The sequence below is a fragment of the Beta vulgaris genome, chromosome 7 (assembly GCF_026745355.1).
Source record: "Beta vulgaris subsp. vulgaris cultivar EL10 chromosome 7, EL10.2, whole genome shotgun sequence".
Lineage (NCBI taxonomy): Eukaryota > Viridiplantae > Streptophyta > Magnoliopsida > Caryophyllales > Amaranthaceae > Beta > Beta vulgaris.
Window position 1 is genome coordinate 13,374,920 of NC_079208.1, and position 12,894 is coordinate 13,387,813.

Genomic DNA, 12,894 nt, shown 5'->3' on the forward strand with positions numbered 1-12,894 from the left:
TGAGAAAGAATGACAATATATATTTTGTTCTAAGTGGAGTATCTATATGGATCCCTTCGACATGAGAGTCATTGAGCCTCTCTCTTTTTGGGCTCATCCTTCCCAAATAGGCTTATAAGGCTTGGTTATAAAATAAAGGGTGCAAGATCAACTATTAAGCTTGGGCTCATGTTTAGACCTAATAAGAAGCATTATGAGTTAATTAAATCACATGTAAGAAAAAAGTTTCCTAATTATCCCTTGTTGAAATTTCTGATAATGTGAATTTTAATGTTTTCAAGGAAAAGAGACAGGATCTAAAACTTTTTTTCTCTGCCTTCTGTCTACAACCAAAAACAAAAACCCTCACCCTCAAACTCGCCAGAGATCCGGCGCCACTTAGGTTTTCGGCGGATCTCCGGCGAGTTCCAGTGTTTTTTTTTCTTTGCCTTTTCTGTCGGTTCTCCATCGAGTTTCCTTTCACACCTCCGCCTCGTTTTCCTTCGTCTAGTCGGGTAGTTTTTGGGTGTGTTACGTCGCTCGTCGCCAGCTTTTTGGTCGCCTCTTCTCATTCACGTCGTTTCCGCCGTCTCCTCCGTATCCACGACCGCCGTGAATTTGTACGTCATTTAGCTTTGGTTCCCCTTCCCCTGGTTTTTCGTGGTTAGGTCCTTCCCCCTCCCCGTAGTTTCCAGTTTTCGGCCTCCCCTCCCCCTCCCCTTTGTCCGGTTTTTTGGGCCTCCCCCTCCCCTTTCCCCCTTAGTGTTGTTTCAAAGAAAACGTCCAGTTACAGGGCTTCCCCTCCCCCTTTCCCCCTTAGTATTATAGCAAGGAAAAGCAAAATTATAGGACTTCCCCTCCCTTTTCCCCCCTTAGTGTCGCTGTCGGTGGTTGGCTTCCCCTTCCCCCTTAGTATTATGGTCGAAGTTTCTCACGGTGGTGGTGTCGCTATCCCCCTTCCCCTGGAGTTTCGCTGGCTCTTAGTAGCGCGTCCCTTACCCACGTTAAGTCTTTTACTGCTTCTGTTGTTGAGGTTTTTTGGTTGGCTGATTATGGTGTTGTTGTTTATTATGATGGTGGTAATGGTTATTTTAAACTGTCTATGTCATTGGTTAGGGTTTGAGTGGCAATCGATTTCACGTTTGGGATTTGGCTTCCCCGATTTTAATAATCAGATGGTTCTTCGAAATCTAACCTTGGTTAGATTTCCTTTTCGCTCGGTAATGATTTCATTTATCATTGCCTTGACAAAACGTAATCTGCAAGCGGCCCCCCAATTTATCAATTGAGGTTACAGCGCGTCCACTTCTTTGCGCTTCTCCTCACAGGAGAAACTTGTAATACCCTTTCAAAAGGGTATTAAGTCACACAAGAATGTGACTTTCTCAACAAACTCGACCATTGGATTCCAGGTGACAGTAGGTCTCTGGTATTGGTCTAGTCGCGAGTTCATACTCTCGCTGGTACTTAGTCCCCCCGCTCGTGAAATCAACTCTTTCTTCCTACTACGTTCATCCACCAGAAGCAGCGTCATCCACCAGCTCGAGCCGCTTTGTTTTAGTTTATGTTATTTATGTATTGGCGGTTGTTGTGTAAGAGCGAGTTTAGCTCAATTTAGGTTTTGTATATATTTGGTTGTTTTTAGCATTAGGTTGTAAGTTCGTTTTTCATTAATGCAAGTTTCTTCGATGTCAAAAAAAAAAAAAAAAAAAAAGAGACAGGATATTAGAGTGACAAGGAGGATATTATTATTCTAAGAATTCATTGCCCTTACTTTGGCTAATTTGTCACCCTTACACATCAGCTATCTCATTCTTCGGGGTAACATTGGACCAAATACAAATATGAAATATGGGTGACTTCATCAAAAAGCCTCCACTAAAACACCAAAAATTCCCACGAGAATATTCTCAATAGAACATGTACTCACATTGCTCAAATTGAAAGCACATAACATAACCCCTGCACAAAGAATCGAAGTTAAAAATATATATATATATATATATATATATATATATTATACATACACCCAATTACTACCCAGTTGTTTTAACTGGAGGCCAGGACAACCTCCTATGGTTACTAATATCTAACTCGGTTGCTTCACTAAAACCGTCTCCTTCCTGCTGCTCCACTTCTTGCCTCTTTGTGCTCTTATTAGCTAATTCATCAAAGCTTGAATCGTTTCTCCAAGGAGGCGGAGTCACACAATCAGAGTCACCTGTTGCACTCTGAGAGTGACTCCGAGCAGGTGTTGAAGGAAGGGAGTTGGCAGAACGACCCATCCTCAGCTTTTGCAGGGTGGCAAATGATTCCCTCATAGCTGACATGGCTTCAAAAAACCGGGTGCATGACGCTAGAGCAACAGGTATTGGACGCAGCATATCCTAAATCATGATGGAAGTCAGGGAGCAAGTAATGAAACAAACAAAGCACACACTTGTCACATTGCAAGATAAATTCTGAAACTGACAGAAGCCACAATAGCCAGTTATGTTAATCATCCCTACTATCCAAGAGCCTCAAACTATCCTCCAAATCCAATTCTCTAGCCACCTCACTGATAGCAGCAAATGAGGAAGCATTATTTGACTACTAAAAGCATCCCGCAAAGTTTCAATCACTTGGATAAGGTAAGAACACAACATGACAAAGAATGATTAGATCTTAATTCTCAAAGACCATATTGTTTTACCTTCTAAGACTAGTTTCGTAAGAAGCTCAATAAAGCCAGAGGACACCAGGTCAAAACACGGGATTTGGACACGAGACTAATGATCTTAATTTTGCCAACAGTCCATGTTACTATAGACTAGTAACTAAGAGACTATAGCCATGGGAAATCAGCTTTCAAGCAGCTTTATCTATATGCCTTCTTATGGGCCTTTTAGTGGCAAGAGTAAGAAAATTTCCACCTTTTCAACCTTACAGATAATAGTTTCCTATCTGACTCATAACAGGTCAGCCATCTTGATAAACAGCGGGTTTCAATATCAATTGCATCACCTAAAATGGAAAACTTAGAACAGAATATAAATACTTTAGAACCTTATGCGCTACTAATTCAACTTAAATTTCTTTCACGACATTATTTTACTTTTCCGATGCAACAGTCACAACTATTCATCGTTCATAACCTTCTGTGTGTCTACTAAGGAAGCACAAAGTCATAGCTGATGTAAATCTCACATGAAGCTAAATGCATGATGTTTAAGGTATGTAATTACTGTCTTCAACAACCTATGTTCTTCAGCGTCATAAACATGTTCAATAGATTTGCTTTGGTTTAAGAGGAAAAGTTCCAATATTGATTACTGTATTTGCCTTTGTGAAAGCAAAAGTGTATTTGCTTTGGTGTACAGAGAGCCACGAAGGGCAGACCTTTAGATTCAATTCCAGGTCCCAGGAACCACCCTCCAAAACATTACCAACTAAACTAGTTGACATTCATTGCGTAAGGAGAAAATACACAAGAATATTCCTACTCCGATCTCAATACATATCACACAACTATTAGATACCAGCTTTACAAGAAAGACTCTTTCGAGAAGGAGAATTCAATCCAAATAAGAAAGCATCTAATTTGCTTTGGGACAGACAAAGTACCTAGTCGCATGTTACAGCATAATAAAGATAGAACCATCCATTTACTTCCAAAGAATTTGAGAAAATCTAAGAAACATACAGCCCAAACTGAAGGCGGTTCCTTAAAGTTCTGACTCCACTGAAAATCTGCAACCGATGCTGACAACGCACCATAATCACTTGCTGCTTTCATTAGTAATTCCGAGAATTGTTTCTGTAAGCATCACCAAAGAAAGAATGAAAGATCCAATAAGCAACCATAGTACGAACTGTTCAAGTAGGAATAACAAGCATATCTGGAACTAAACTGAGGAGCTACAAAGAAAGGAGTGGCAACACTCATCTTCCAAGAGGTGCGAGGTCCAATATAATGGGGGGAGGAGAGATAATTGATAGGTTCATTATAGGTCATGCAAGAGGGAGTTTTTTCAACTTATAAAGACTTTAAATATCTGGATTCTAAAACCATAATTTTAAGGAAAAATTGACAATAGAGGTCTGAACTTTGGGCGATAATTTTTAAAAGGTTAGAACTATTGATTAACCTGTGTAGGTCCCAACTTTAGGGGGTCTTAACTTTTAACGGGCAACGGTGACTTAAAACTGACGATTTTTTTTAAAATCTCACCTAGTTCCTACTTCCCTCCCTCAATTAACCCTTCTGGTGTGACCCAAGTTTTACAAGTTATGACCTATTAAGCCAGTTTCAAGTCACAAAGGCCCGCTAAAAGTTAATACCCCGTAAAGTTGGGACCTACACAGGTTAATCAATAGTTCAGACCTTTTAAAAATTATCACCCAAAGTTGAAACCTCTATCGTCAATTTTTCCTAATTTTAATAGAAATACAAACTCAACAACAAGAACAAAGTTGCAAACAAAAAATCCTTGTTTCTGCTACTATCCTCCATGATTTAAATGACGCACTGTTTTTCATGTCAATTAAATATTGTCGGAACCAGAAGGTGCCAGAGAATTAGAAAAAACTTTTTATACCCTTCAAAAAAAAAAAACTTCTTATGATACCAATATTAAGATAACTGAAAAGTTAAGATATAAGATTTCATGACAGTGATGACACCCATGAATCCATGATACTGCTCTGCTACTTGTAGTTGTTGCAGATGACCTTTTCGATTAAGTTTCATCTGTTACGGTTTTACTAGTTAACAGATAACATGAAAGTTTACTATTGATGTCTCTAACGAAACATGTCAATGAGGACAAAGAGGAAGAAATGCACTTCATTTTACATTGTTGGGTGTACAATTTTGTTGTTTGGCATGTAAACTTGGAAGCATAAATCCATGCAATCACCCAATCAAAAATCAGCACAGAATGAATAGATTATACTCCCTCTGTTAACAAATACTCCCTCCGTCCCAATTTATTTGCTACATTTTGCCATTTAGGTGTGTCCCAATTTATTTGCTACATTTGCAACTATTTTCATGTATAGTATATAGGTCCCACACTTTATTTACAAATTTGCCATCACTCCCTCATTGGTTTTTGTAAATATTTCCATATATAGTACATAGGTCCCACAATTTACCTATTTGCTTTTTTGTTAATTCTTATTATAGCAATGGTCCCCACTCCCTCCTTAGTCTTTGTGATAAAGCAAATGTAGCAAATAATTTGGGACGGAGGGAGTAATTGTTACACTTCACTTTGGGGGAAAACCAAGACAATTCTGAAAAAAGCATGAGAGAAATACAACAAAAGCCTTAATGGTATTGGGAAATGGAAAAGAACCAATAAAATATTGGAGGAGAGAGAAAAGTAAGAGGTAGAATTCTTTTTGGGTGATTAATAGAATGGGTGGTGGGACATATGAGGTAGAAAAGTGTATAAAGATGATGTGACATGTTACCATATAAGGATAAAGTGAAAGTGTAACACTTAAATAGAAATGGTTTAAAAAGGAAAGAGTAACAGTTATTTGTAAACGGAGGTAGTAAACAGCAATAACAAGCCAGCAACCGAACATAAGCAGGGAATAGGGAGGTCCAGAACTCCAGATGCAGGCATCCTTACCGGTGTAAAGTAGTCATATAAAAGCAGGAAATTAGAATATCATGACAAGAAATGTGACGGATCAGGAGAGGCAAGCACATTAACAGTAAGTCAAACTGCTAAGAACTCAGGTAAATTAAGCAAATAGATCAAGATAAGTAGGCCGATAGATTGTTGTATTAATAAACCAGAGAAGTAAATCAATTACAACTCACAATTCTTTCAAGAGGATTGTGGAGCTCTCCCAAATGTGTTTCTCTCTCTACAATTTTCAGGATAACTTCACAGCTACAGCAGCTTCTCTCCTTATTTATAACCCACTAGCTGGGTCTAACCAACTCCGACATATTCCCATATTCCCTCCTTTTCTAACAAACTCCCTGTATACAGGGATGTCTATTTAATTATAGCATGAGTATAATAAAAGGTAATTTCCTTCTACACCCTTCTTACTCTCCTTGTGTACGTGGACCTGATAGGGGGTCTAGCTGATGATTTTGCACAAACATTCCAGTTCGTTATGTATTGTGGGAGAGGAACATTGCTAACTACTTACCTGATATTCTGCTTCCACAGGAATGCAATCCAGTGAGTATGGCTGTTGAAGACGAGCAATGATACGATCCTGCGAAAACAATAAATAAAATGAAAAGAAACTGCATCAATAGATAATAAAAACAGCTAATTTCCAACAAAAGGTCTCACATACATACATGAAAACATAAAATACATGCTTTGCTCCAAATAAGCAGGCACTCAAGAAGCAGAATAATTTTAAGCAGATGTGAAGGTTAAGGGAGGACTGAAACTAGCTTGATAATATAATAAACTGATTCTTTCATGAAATTGCATGTGCCTAGAGGAGAGTGGGTTGGTCAGACAATAAAAAGAATCACAACTATAGTCTATAGAGCATGTCCCTGATCTAGAAATAGGAAGTCATTACTTTCTTAGTAAAACCCTGCTAAATGCCAACACTATGCCGAGTTGGACACCAGCATGTTGTCATCAGCTCAGACGGAAAAGCATGGTAAGTATAAACTACAGAGAGGATAGGGTCATGTCTTCGTCAGTAAAGCAACTCCATCATAGCAATTGAACAAGAGCTTGTTTGTTTCAAAAGCTCCATCCATCTGTCTATGCTTGAAAAGATGAATTGGCTACACAATAACACAATAAGAATATTCTATCTGATTTAATCAACACAGTTTAAGGGACACATGATAGATCTACTGCGGCAGTAAGCCAGTATTTCATTCGACATATGCACAAATTCGTTACCAGAAATTTCACAACTTCTTGGGTTGTAATTACTACTTCATACTAGCTTCACGACCTTCACCTGCTACAGCTGACTGGCAAGCAAAACTTTCTTGGTAGTTTCTGGATGTATGTATAAAATGAGCCCAACTCAAGTTGAAGAAGCATATCGACTTTGAGCAAACTTGCAGGATTGTGTTGGCATGATTTTTAGTTTCTAATTTCTGAGGACTCTTTACCTTAAAACATTATACCACTATTTCAAGGATGTTACACACATGACGTATATATTGATGTCCCCTCACCTTTACTCAAATATATATCACTCTAATAGCTCTGAGTGAATGGAATAAATGCAGTAAGATACAAAGTATTCTACTTCCCCAAAAATGAAGCATGTATGCACCCTTTCAAATGCTCATGAATTTCAATTAGATGAGACAGAAACCAAGCTAATAAGCTTTGGTAGTTGGTACATTAATCATGGATTCCAATATACAGGATCATGACAAAATAACCAAAGGAGTCTCAATCCTTGACTCTTATGGCTAAAGGATCTAAAAGAAAAGAACCCACACATACACAAAACAAACTTCACATTGTACACTACAAAAATAAGACAAAGAAAAGAGAAGAAGGGACATTAGCAAAATATTAACCTGAACTAAACATCCCAAAGTATACTCCATCTTCTCAAGTCAACAATGGCAAAATATATAAGTTGTCTAATTACCATATTACAATTATCCACTAACGATTCGAGCAAAGCATTTTTTCAGTCCAACACCATCAGATAACATCGCTTATATCTTACCCCCATTAACCTAAAGCTGATGAAACAGATGAGGGAGAAAATAGCTTTTAAAAAATTATCGTCACACTTTATCCCTCATTCCAGTTAATACACTTAACACAAGATGAAAAGAGTAATGTTGAGAATCCTTCATAAAAAGCAGCAAGAAACAATCAAATTCTTGATACAGCAAAACGGGAAGACAATTACACTAAGACTTCTCAAAATGGAAGACATGTCATCTAGCAATCAGCTATAAGTTTATGGATGTAAAGAAGTTCCATACGCAGGAAAAGAGGAATAACAGATCTCTTACATAGCTCTACAATTTCCCTATTTCTAACAACTAAAATTTTAAAGGGATTTTAATTTGTTTCTTCTATTCTACGTGAGATTTAAACTCAAAGAAGAAGAGGGAACGAGCAGTTGTTTATACGGGTAAAACAGAGCATTTGGCAAAGATAGAAGAATGACGCACATCTTACCCATCAGGATTTATGATATGAAACCCTGAATGATTCTTATCATTTCTCCAACAAAGCATCCACAGGTTATCAAAACAAGACAATTACCAGCAGTTGTTTATACTGGTAAAACAAAGCATGTCGCCAATGGTGTTCATTTGGCAAAGATAGAAGAATGACGTAAATCTTTCCCATCATAATTTATGATATGAAACCCTGAACGATTCTTATCATTTCTCCAACAAAGCATCCACAGGTTATCAAAACAAGATAATTACCAGAGCATTCTCTTCTCCTTACTGTTCAAATGTCAGTCCAAAAGAATCAGCCACACTTTTCTGAAAGGTACAACTTAATCTTTAAGAAAATACAGCATCGACATTGATCAGCCATATCAACTGTGTCTCTAACTGCTAGGATCAACAAATTCAAGCAATTGGGCATTTGATACAGAATCCATTCATAGCTTAGCAATTGAGCACTCGCACTTTAGTACAACAAAGAGCACTTCTACTTACTCAAATTCATTTCTTTGGTGTAAATGAGCGACTAAGTGCAATGATGTAGACGGGGTTCAATCACAGGTCTTGGGTACCACCCCCACAAGACTTTATCAACTAAACTAGATGGCATCCACTCTAATTTCTAAAATTCTTGATGGTTTTCAAAGCATAGTATTTTTGAAAGAAGAGAAAGATCAGTCTATTCTAAGAAACAATATAATGCAAGAAAAAGGCGGCAAATATGATACCTTATTTTGGATAACGTCTTTCAATATAGTAGTAATTCTAGCTAAAGTCTCTATCTTCTTTTCCATTTCGGTCACATGTGTTAAATATGCCACATTCTTGTCATCCTGCTCACAATAAACAAACTATTTAGTTCACTACACCATTATGAGGAAATGGTCAGACCAAACCAGTAGTAAGCAGATAACATACAACTTTATTACAGCCACAACGTCAGCAATGGCATGTTTTTGAATCCCAAAAAAGGTTTATGCACAGACATACACATGAGATACCACACTAAAAAGCAATAACACCCATACAAAAAATATTTAAAGCAATATCAATTGGTTTGCAATCTGAGGTTCAAACATCAAGGACCTTCTATGATTTCATTCTTGGACTATGAAAAGAGACTCTCAAAAAAACACACTGAAGAACCTACAACTTCTAATTGGTAGTAATATTTGATCCATAAAATCCTTTATCCCTATGGTACATAAAAGAAGTTGGATTCAAAATTATATGCATCATAATGATCTCACCACATTTACTATAATATTATGGTACAATTTAAAAAATCACTACTTCAATTTTATAAAACTATAAAGGTAGAACGAGTAACACAATATCATGAATCAATCAGTTGGTGAAACAGTTATCAAGAAAAAAAAAGTAATAAAAATGCATTGACGGTAAGATTTCGAATTATGACCTTTCTGCCTCGTAATTCTACTTCTAAATCTGCAATTTTCCTTTGGACCGCAGTAAGGTCTCTCAAAACCCTTACCAAGTCATCACTCTTTTCCCCAGTAGTTGTTGAAGTTTGTAGCACCTCCTACAAAAGGGAGGGACAAGTATGAGAACTGAGTTAATAATGAGCTGCTTCGTAATTGGTGCTGAAAACAAGTAAAAGTTAGGCAAAACAATCCAAAGAAACAGGAATAGCATTAAGGGATTGGCAAAAGAGGCACATTACCCGTCTCAGGAAAAATCAGACGAAAAACAAACAAAGCCAACTTCTTTTGCCATTAGCAAAGTGTAACAAATTCATGAAACAAAACCACTATTAATGCTCGCCATCCACTTACAGTTCACACAACAACTGCCTTCATGACCTTTAATCTATCCCATAGACAAAGCCAAGCTTTTTGCACCCCCTCCTAAGGCCCTTTTCCCTTGAGAACGAGATGACATGGTTCCCTTCAACCTTTATGCCTATCTACCAATCCCAATAATATGAATGAGACAATTCCTAACATGTTACTATTTTAAGAGAAAATGTAAGGAATGCTTAGTGTACTACAGCTACTCATGTACTACAAGACATGTCATAACGGACACAATAAAGCAACCAAGAATTAAAGAACAATTGACACAAAAATTAACGTGGTTCACTAACAATGTGTTAGCTACATTTAGAAGAGAAATGTTTTTATTATCTTTAAAAGAGAAAGTACATATTAGTATATTACGGAATAATAGAGGTAGAGGTTAATTATAGGGTTTATATAGTACCCTTCTAATTAACCTAAGCACAATGGGCCTGAACCGAACCCAAAACAGAAATTGTATATTTAGCAAGACCCTCGTGCTGGGTGAATCCTAGTGATCTGATTGTTCACATTTCCACCAGACGTGCAGACCTATATTCCATGAGCGACCAACTACTACTATCATAGACAAAGTTGTTAAAATCGAGATTCTAGTTTGAATAAAAAACGACCTTTGGAATCGAACCGCAAAATCAAATCATAGAATCGTAAGATTTTACAAACATGTATAATCAATATATTGCACTCCATCTTCATTGAATATGCTAAAATTATAAGTTAAAAAACCTAAATATTGGAAAAAATAGTTGTTTACCCACTATATTAGCAATAACTAATAATATATATCTATTATATGCTTTCTTAGCATGATTTAAATTTCTGAGGTTTTTGCTAGTCAAAAGAAATTTATAGAATCGTCTAGAATCGTGAATAAATCGTCTATCATATTTGAATCGTAAAATCGTAAGATTTAAGATTTGAATTGCGATTTTAATTACTTTGATCATAGAGTTCATGAGAGTACACTAAAAGTCATTTACATACATCATCACCACCCTAATGCGTCTAAAGAAGCTCCCATCTTAGGTAAGGTAAACAACCCTGAAACTTTACCTAATTAGGACACCATTTCTACAATAAATCAACATTTCTACAGTGAGTACACCATAACTCCATAAGGCCATCACTAAAATACATGAATAATGCATATCACAACGACGTTCGTGTTAAAAATAATAATAATACTACGCAAAACACCCCCAATATTGTTGGTATATCCCCAAAACACCCAGAAGTACACACAATCCCGTGATATATTACTATCCATATCCACATATATTGGTGGTAATTTGCGACAACCTAAGTACGAATCGAAAATAGAAAATTAAAAAGGAAATCGAAAATTCATTAGACAATAAAGATATAGATACCTGAGGAGAAGCAGAGACATGGAAGCCGAGATCAGAAGCAATGGAGAGAGCATCAGACATGCCACCAACTCGTCTTAACGGCTTCTTGCCAACCCATGAAGAATCACTTCCAGTCGACATCTTTTACTTTTTACTTTTTACTTTTTACTTTAGATCATTCAATGAAGATGAAGATGGGATTTGATTCAAATGAGAGAAACAAATGTGGGTAGAATTGAATTGTACAACTGAAGCAAACAACCGAATCAAACTGAGTTTTAGGAGTATTATTACTTTGGAATTTGGATAAATGAGAATTCGACCTACAAATAATAGATAATAGATGCAAGATCTAAAAGAAGTAACAACATAAGAAAATTTCAGCTTCAAATTACCAGAAAGAATTTCAACAAACAACGAACCCAATTTTATTTAAAATTTGAAAGTTATACGGGGTACGATTCACAGTTGACACGCTCGGTGGTAGGATATACTTTTGAAAAAATTGTTTTACACCTTGTTTGGTACAAAGAATTTGGAAGGAAATTTGTTACTTTTCAATGTTTGTTCATTAAAGAAAAAATTGAGTGAAAGGAAATGGGAGGAATTAAAAGAAAAGATCTCCGAAAATGAGAAATTTGGGAGGAAAGAAAAAACTTATCTCTGTTACAATAGTTGTGACTGTCAGGTTGGACTTTGGAGTACACCAACTTTGACAATGGCCATCAACATTCAATGCAATGCAACATTTTTCTACCGCCCTACTACTCTACTCTACTCTATGTAAACAGTGGTATAATTTACCACTATAAATATGTAAGCGTAAGATTTACATATACGCATCAGATCAAAATACTTCAATATACAAAACTCTCTCTACTTGTATTATCGTATTTCCATATTTCTCACAACACGTTATCAGCACGAGTGTTCTACCGAAAATTTTTAAGGTATCTTTAAAATCTTTACATCCATTTTGTTTTTAAGTTTAAATTTTTTTTTCCAAGCTCAACCCTTTACTATCCAAACATGGACCAACAAAGTAACGGGATTAACATTGTTTTACACAATGTCTCTGTCTCGGGTGTTTATTTTTTGATAGAGCGAAACAATGTGCCATTTACTACCAACCCAGCGAGGAGGACTGTAATACAGCTCGACCCAGTAACCGTAACAACGGTACAAATACCATACCAGAGAAAACCCACAAACCCCTTTCCAACACCAAAATAATAACCCTCCTATACAACCAGCTGAAAATCAACCTCCGCCCAGTAATAAAAGAGATAGAGATGAACAGGAAGAAACTAGTAGTAAACGTCACCATCTACTAACGCAGAAAACAAATAATTTTAACGCCACCTTCATGGAGGGCAAGGACATTTTATTTACGTTTTATTTTATTTCTGCTCTTAAACCGCCTATATGGACAGGTTAATTTTTTTTATTGCCACCTATATGGACGGCCTAGTGAATGATAACATTATTATTTTTATATGTGCAATAATGTGTATGTATGCAGGGAACAAGCATTCAGAACATTATTATATATTATTGTCTCTAATCTTCTATTTTTTTTGCATTTATAGTTACATATATTATA

At 36.5% G+C, this 12,894-nt stretch overlaps 1 protein-coding gene across 1 annotated transcript; it reads right to left on the reverse strand.

Annotated features, from left to right (window-relative positions):
• Positions 1-1,704: 1,704 nt before the first annotated feature.
• Positions 1,705-11,796, reverse strand: LOC104908894 (hypothetical protein). The gene is made up of 6 exons (XM_010698065.4): positions 11,313-11,796; positions 9,543-9,665; positions 8,851-8,955; positions 6,139-6,207; positions 3,665-3,778; positions 1,705-2,366 (listed from the first exon to the last, which is right to left on the reverse strand). Exons 1-6 carry the CDS (start codon positions 11,430-11,432, stop codon positions 2,016-2,018), a joined length of 882 nt encoding a protein of 293 aa, XP_010696367.1. The 5' UTR covers positions 11,433-11,796; the 3' UTR covers positions 1,705-2,015.
• Positions 11,797-12,894: the final 1,098 nt, after the last annotated feature.

Coding starts and splice junctions, on each gene's coding strand:
- LOC104908894 (XM_010698065.4), bottom strand. CDS start 11,432: ATGTCGACTGGAAGTGATTCTTCATGGGTTGGCAAGAAGCCGTTAAGA. Junction 8,956..9,542: donor TAGAATTACGAGGCAGAAAG/GTCATAATTCGA, acceptor TATTGTGAGCAG/GATGACAAGAATGTGGCATA. Junction 2,367..3,664: donor AACCGCCTTCAGTTTGGGCT/GTATGTTTCTTA, acceptor ATCATGATTTAG/GATATGCTGCGTCCAATACC.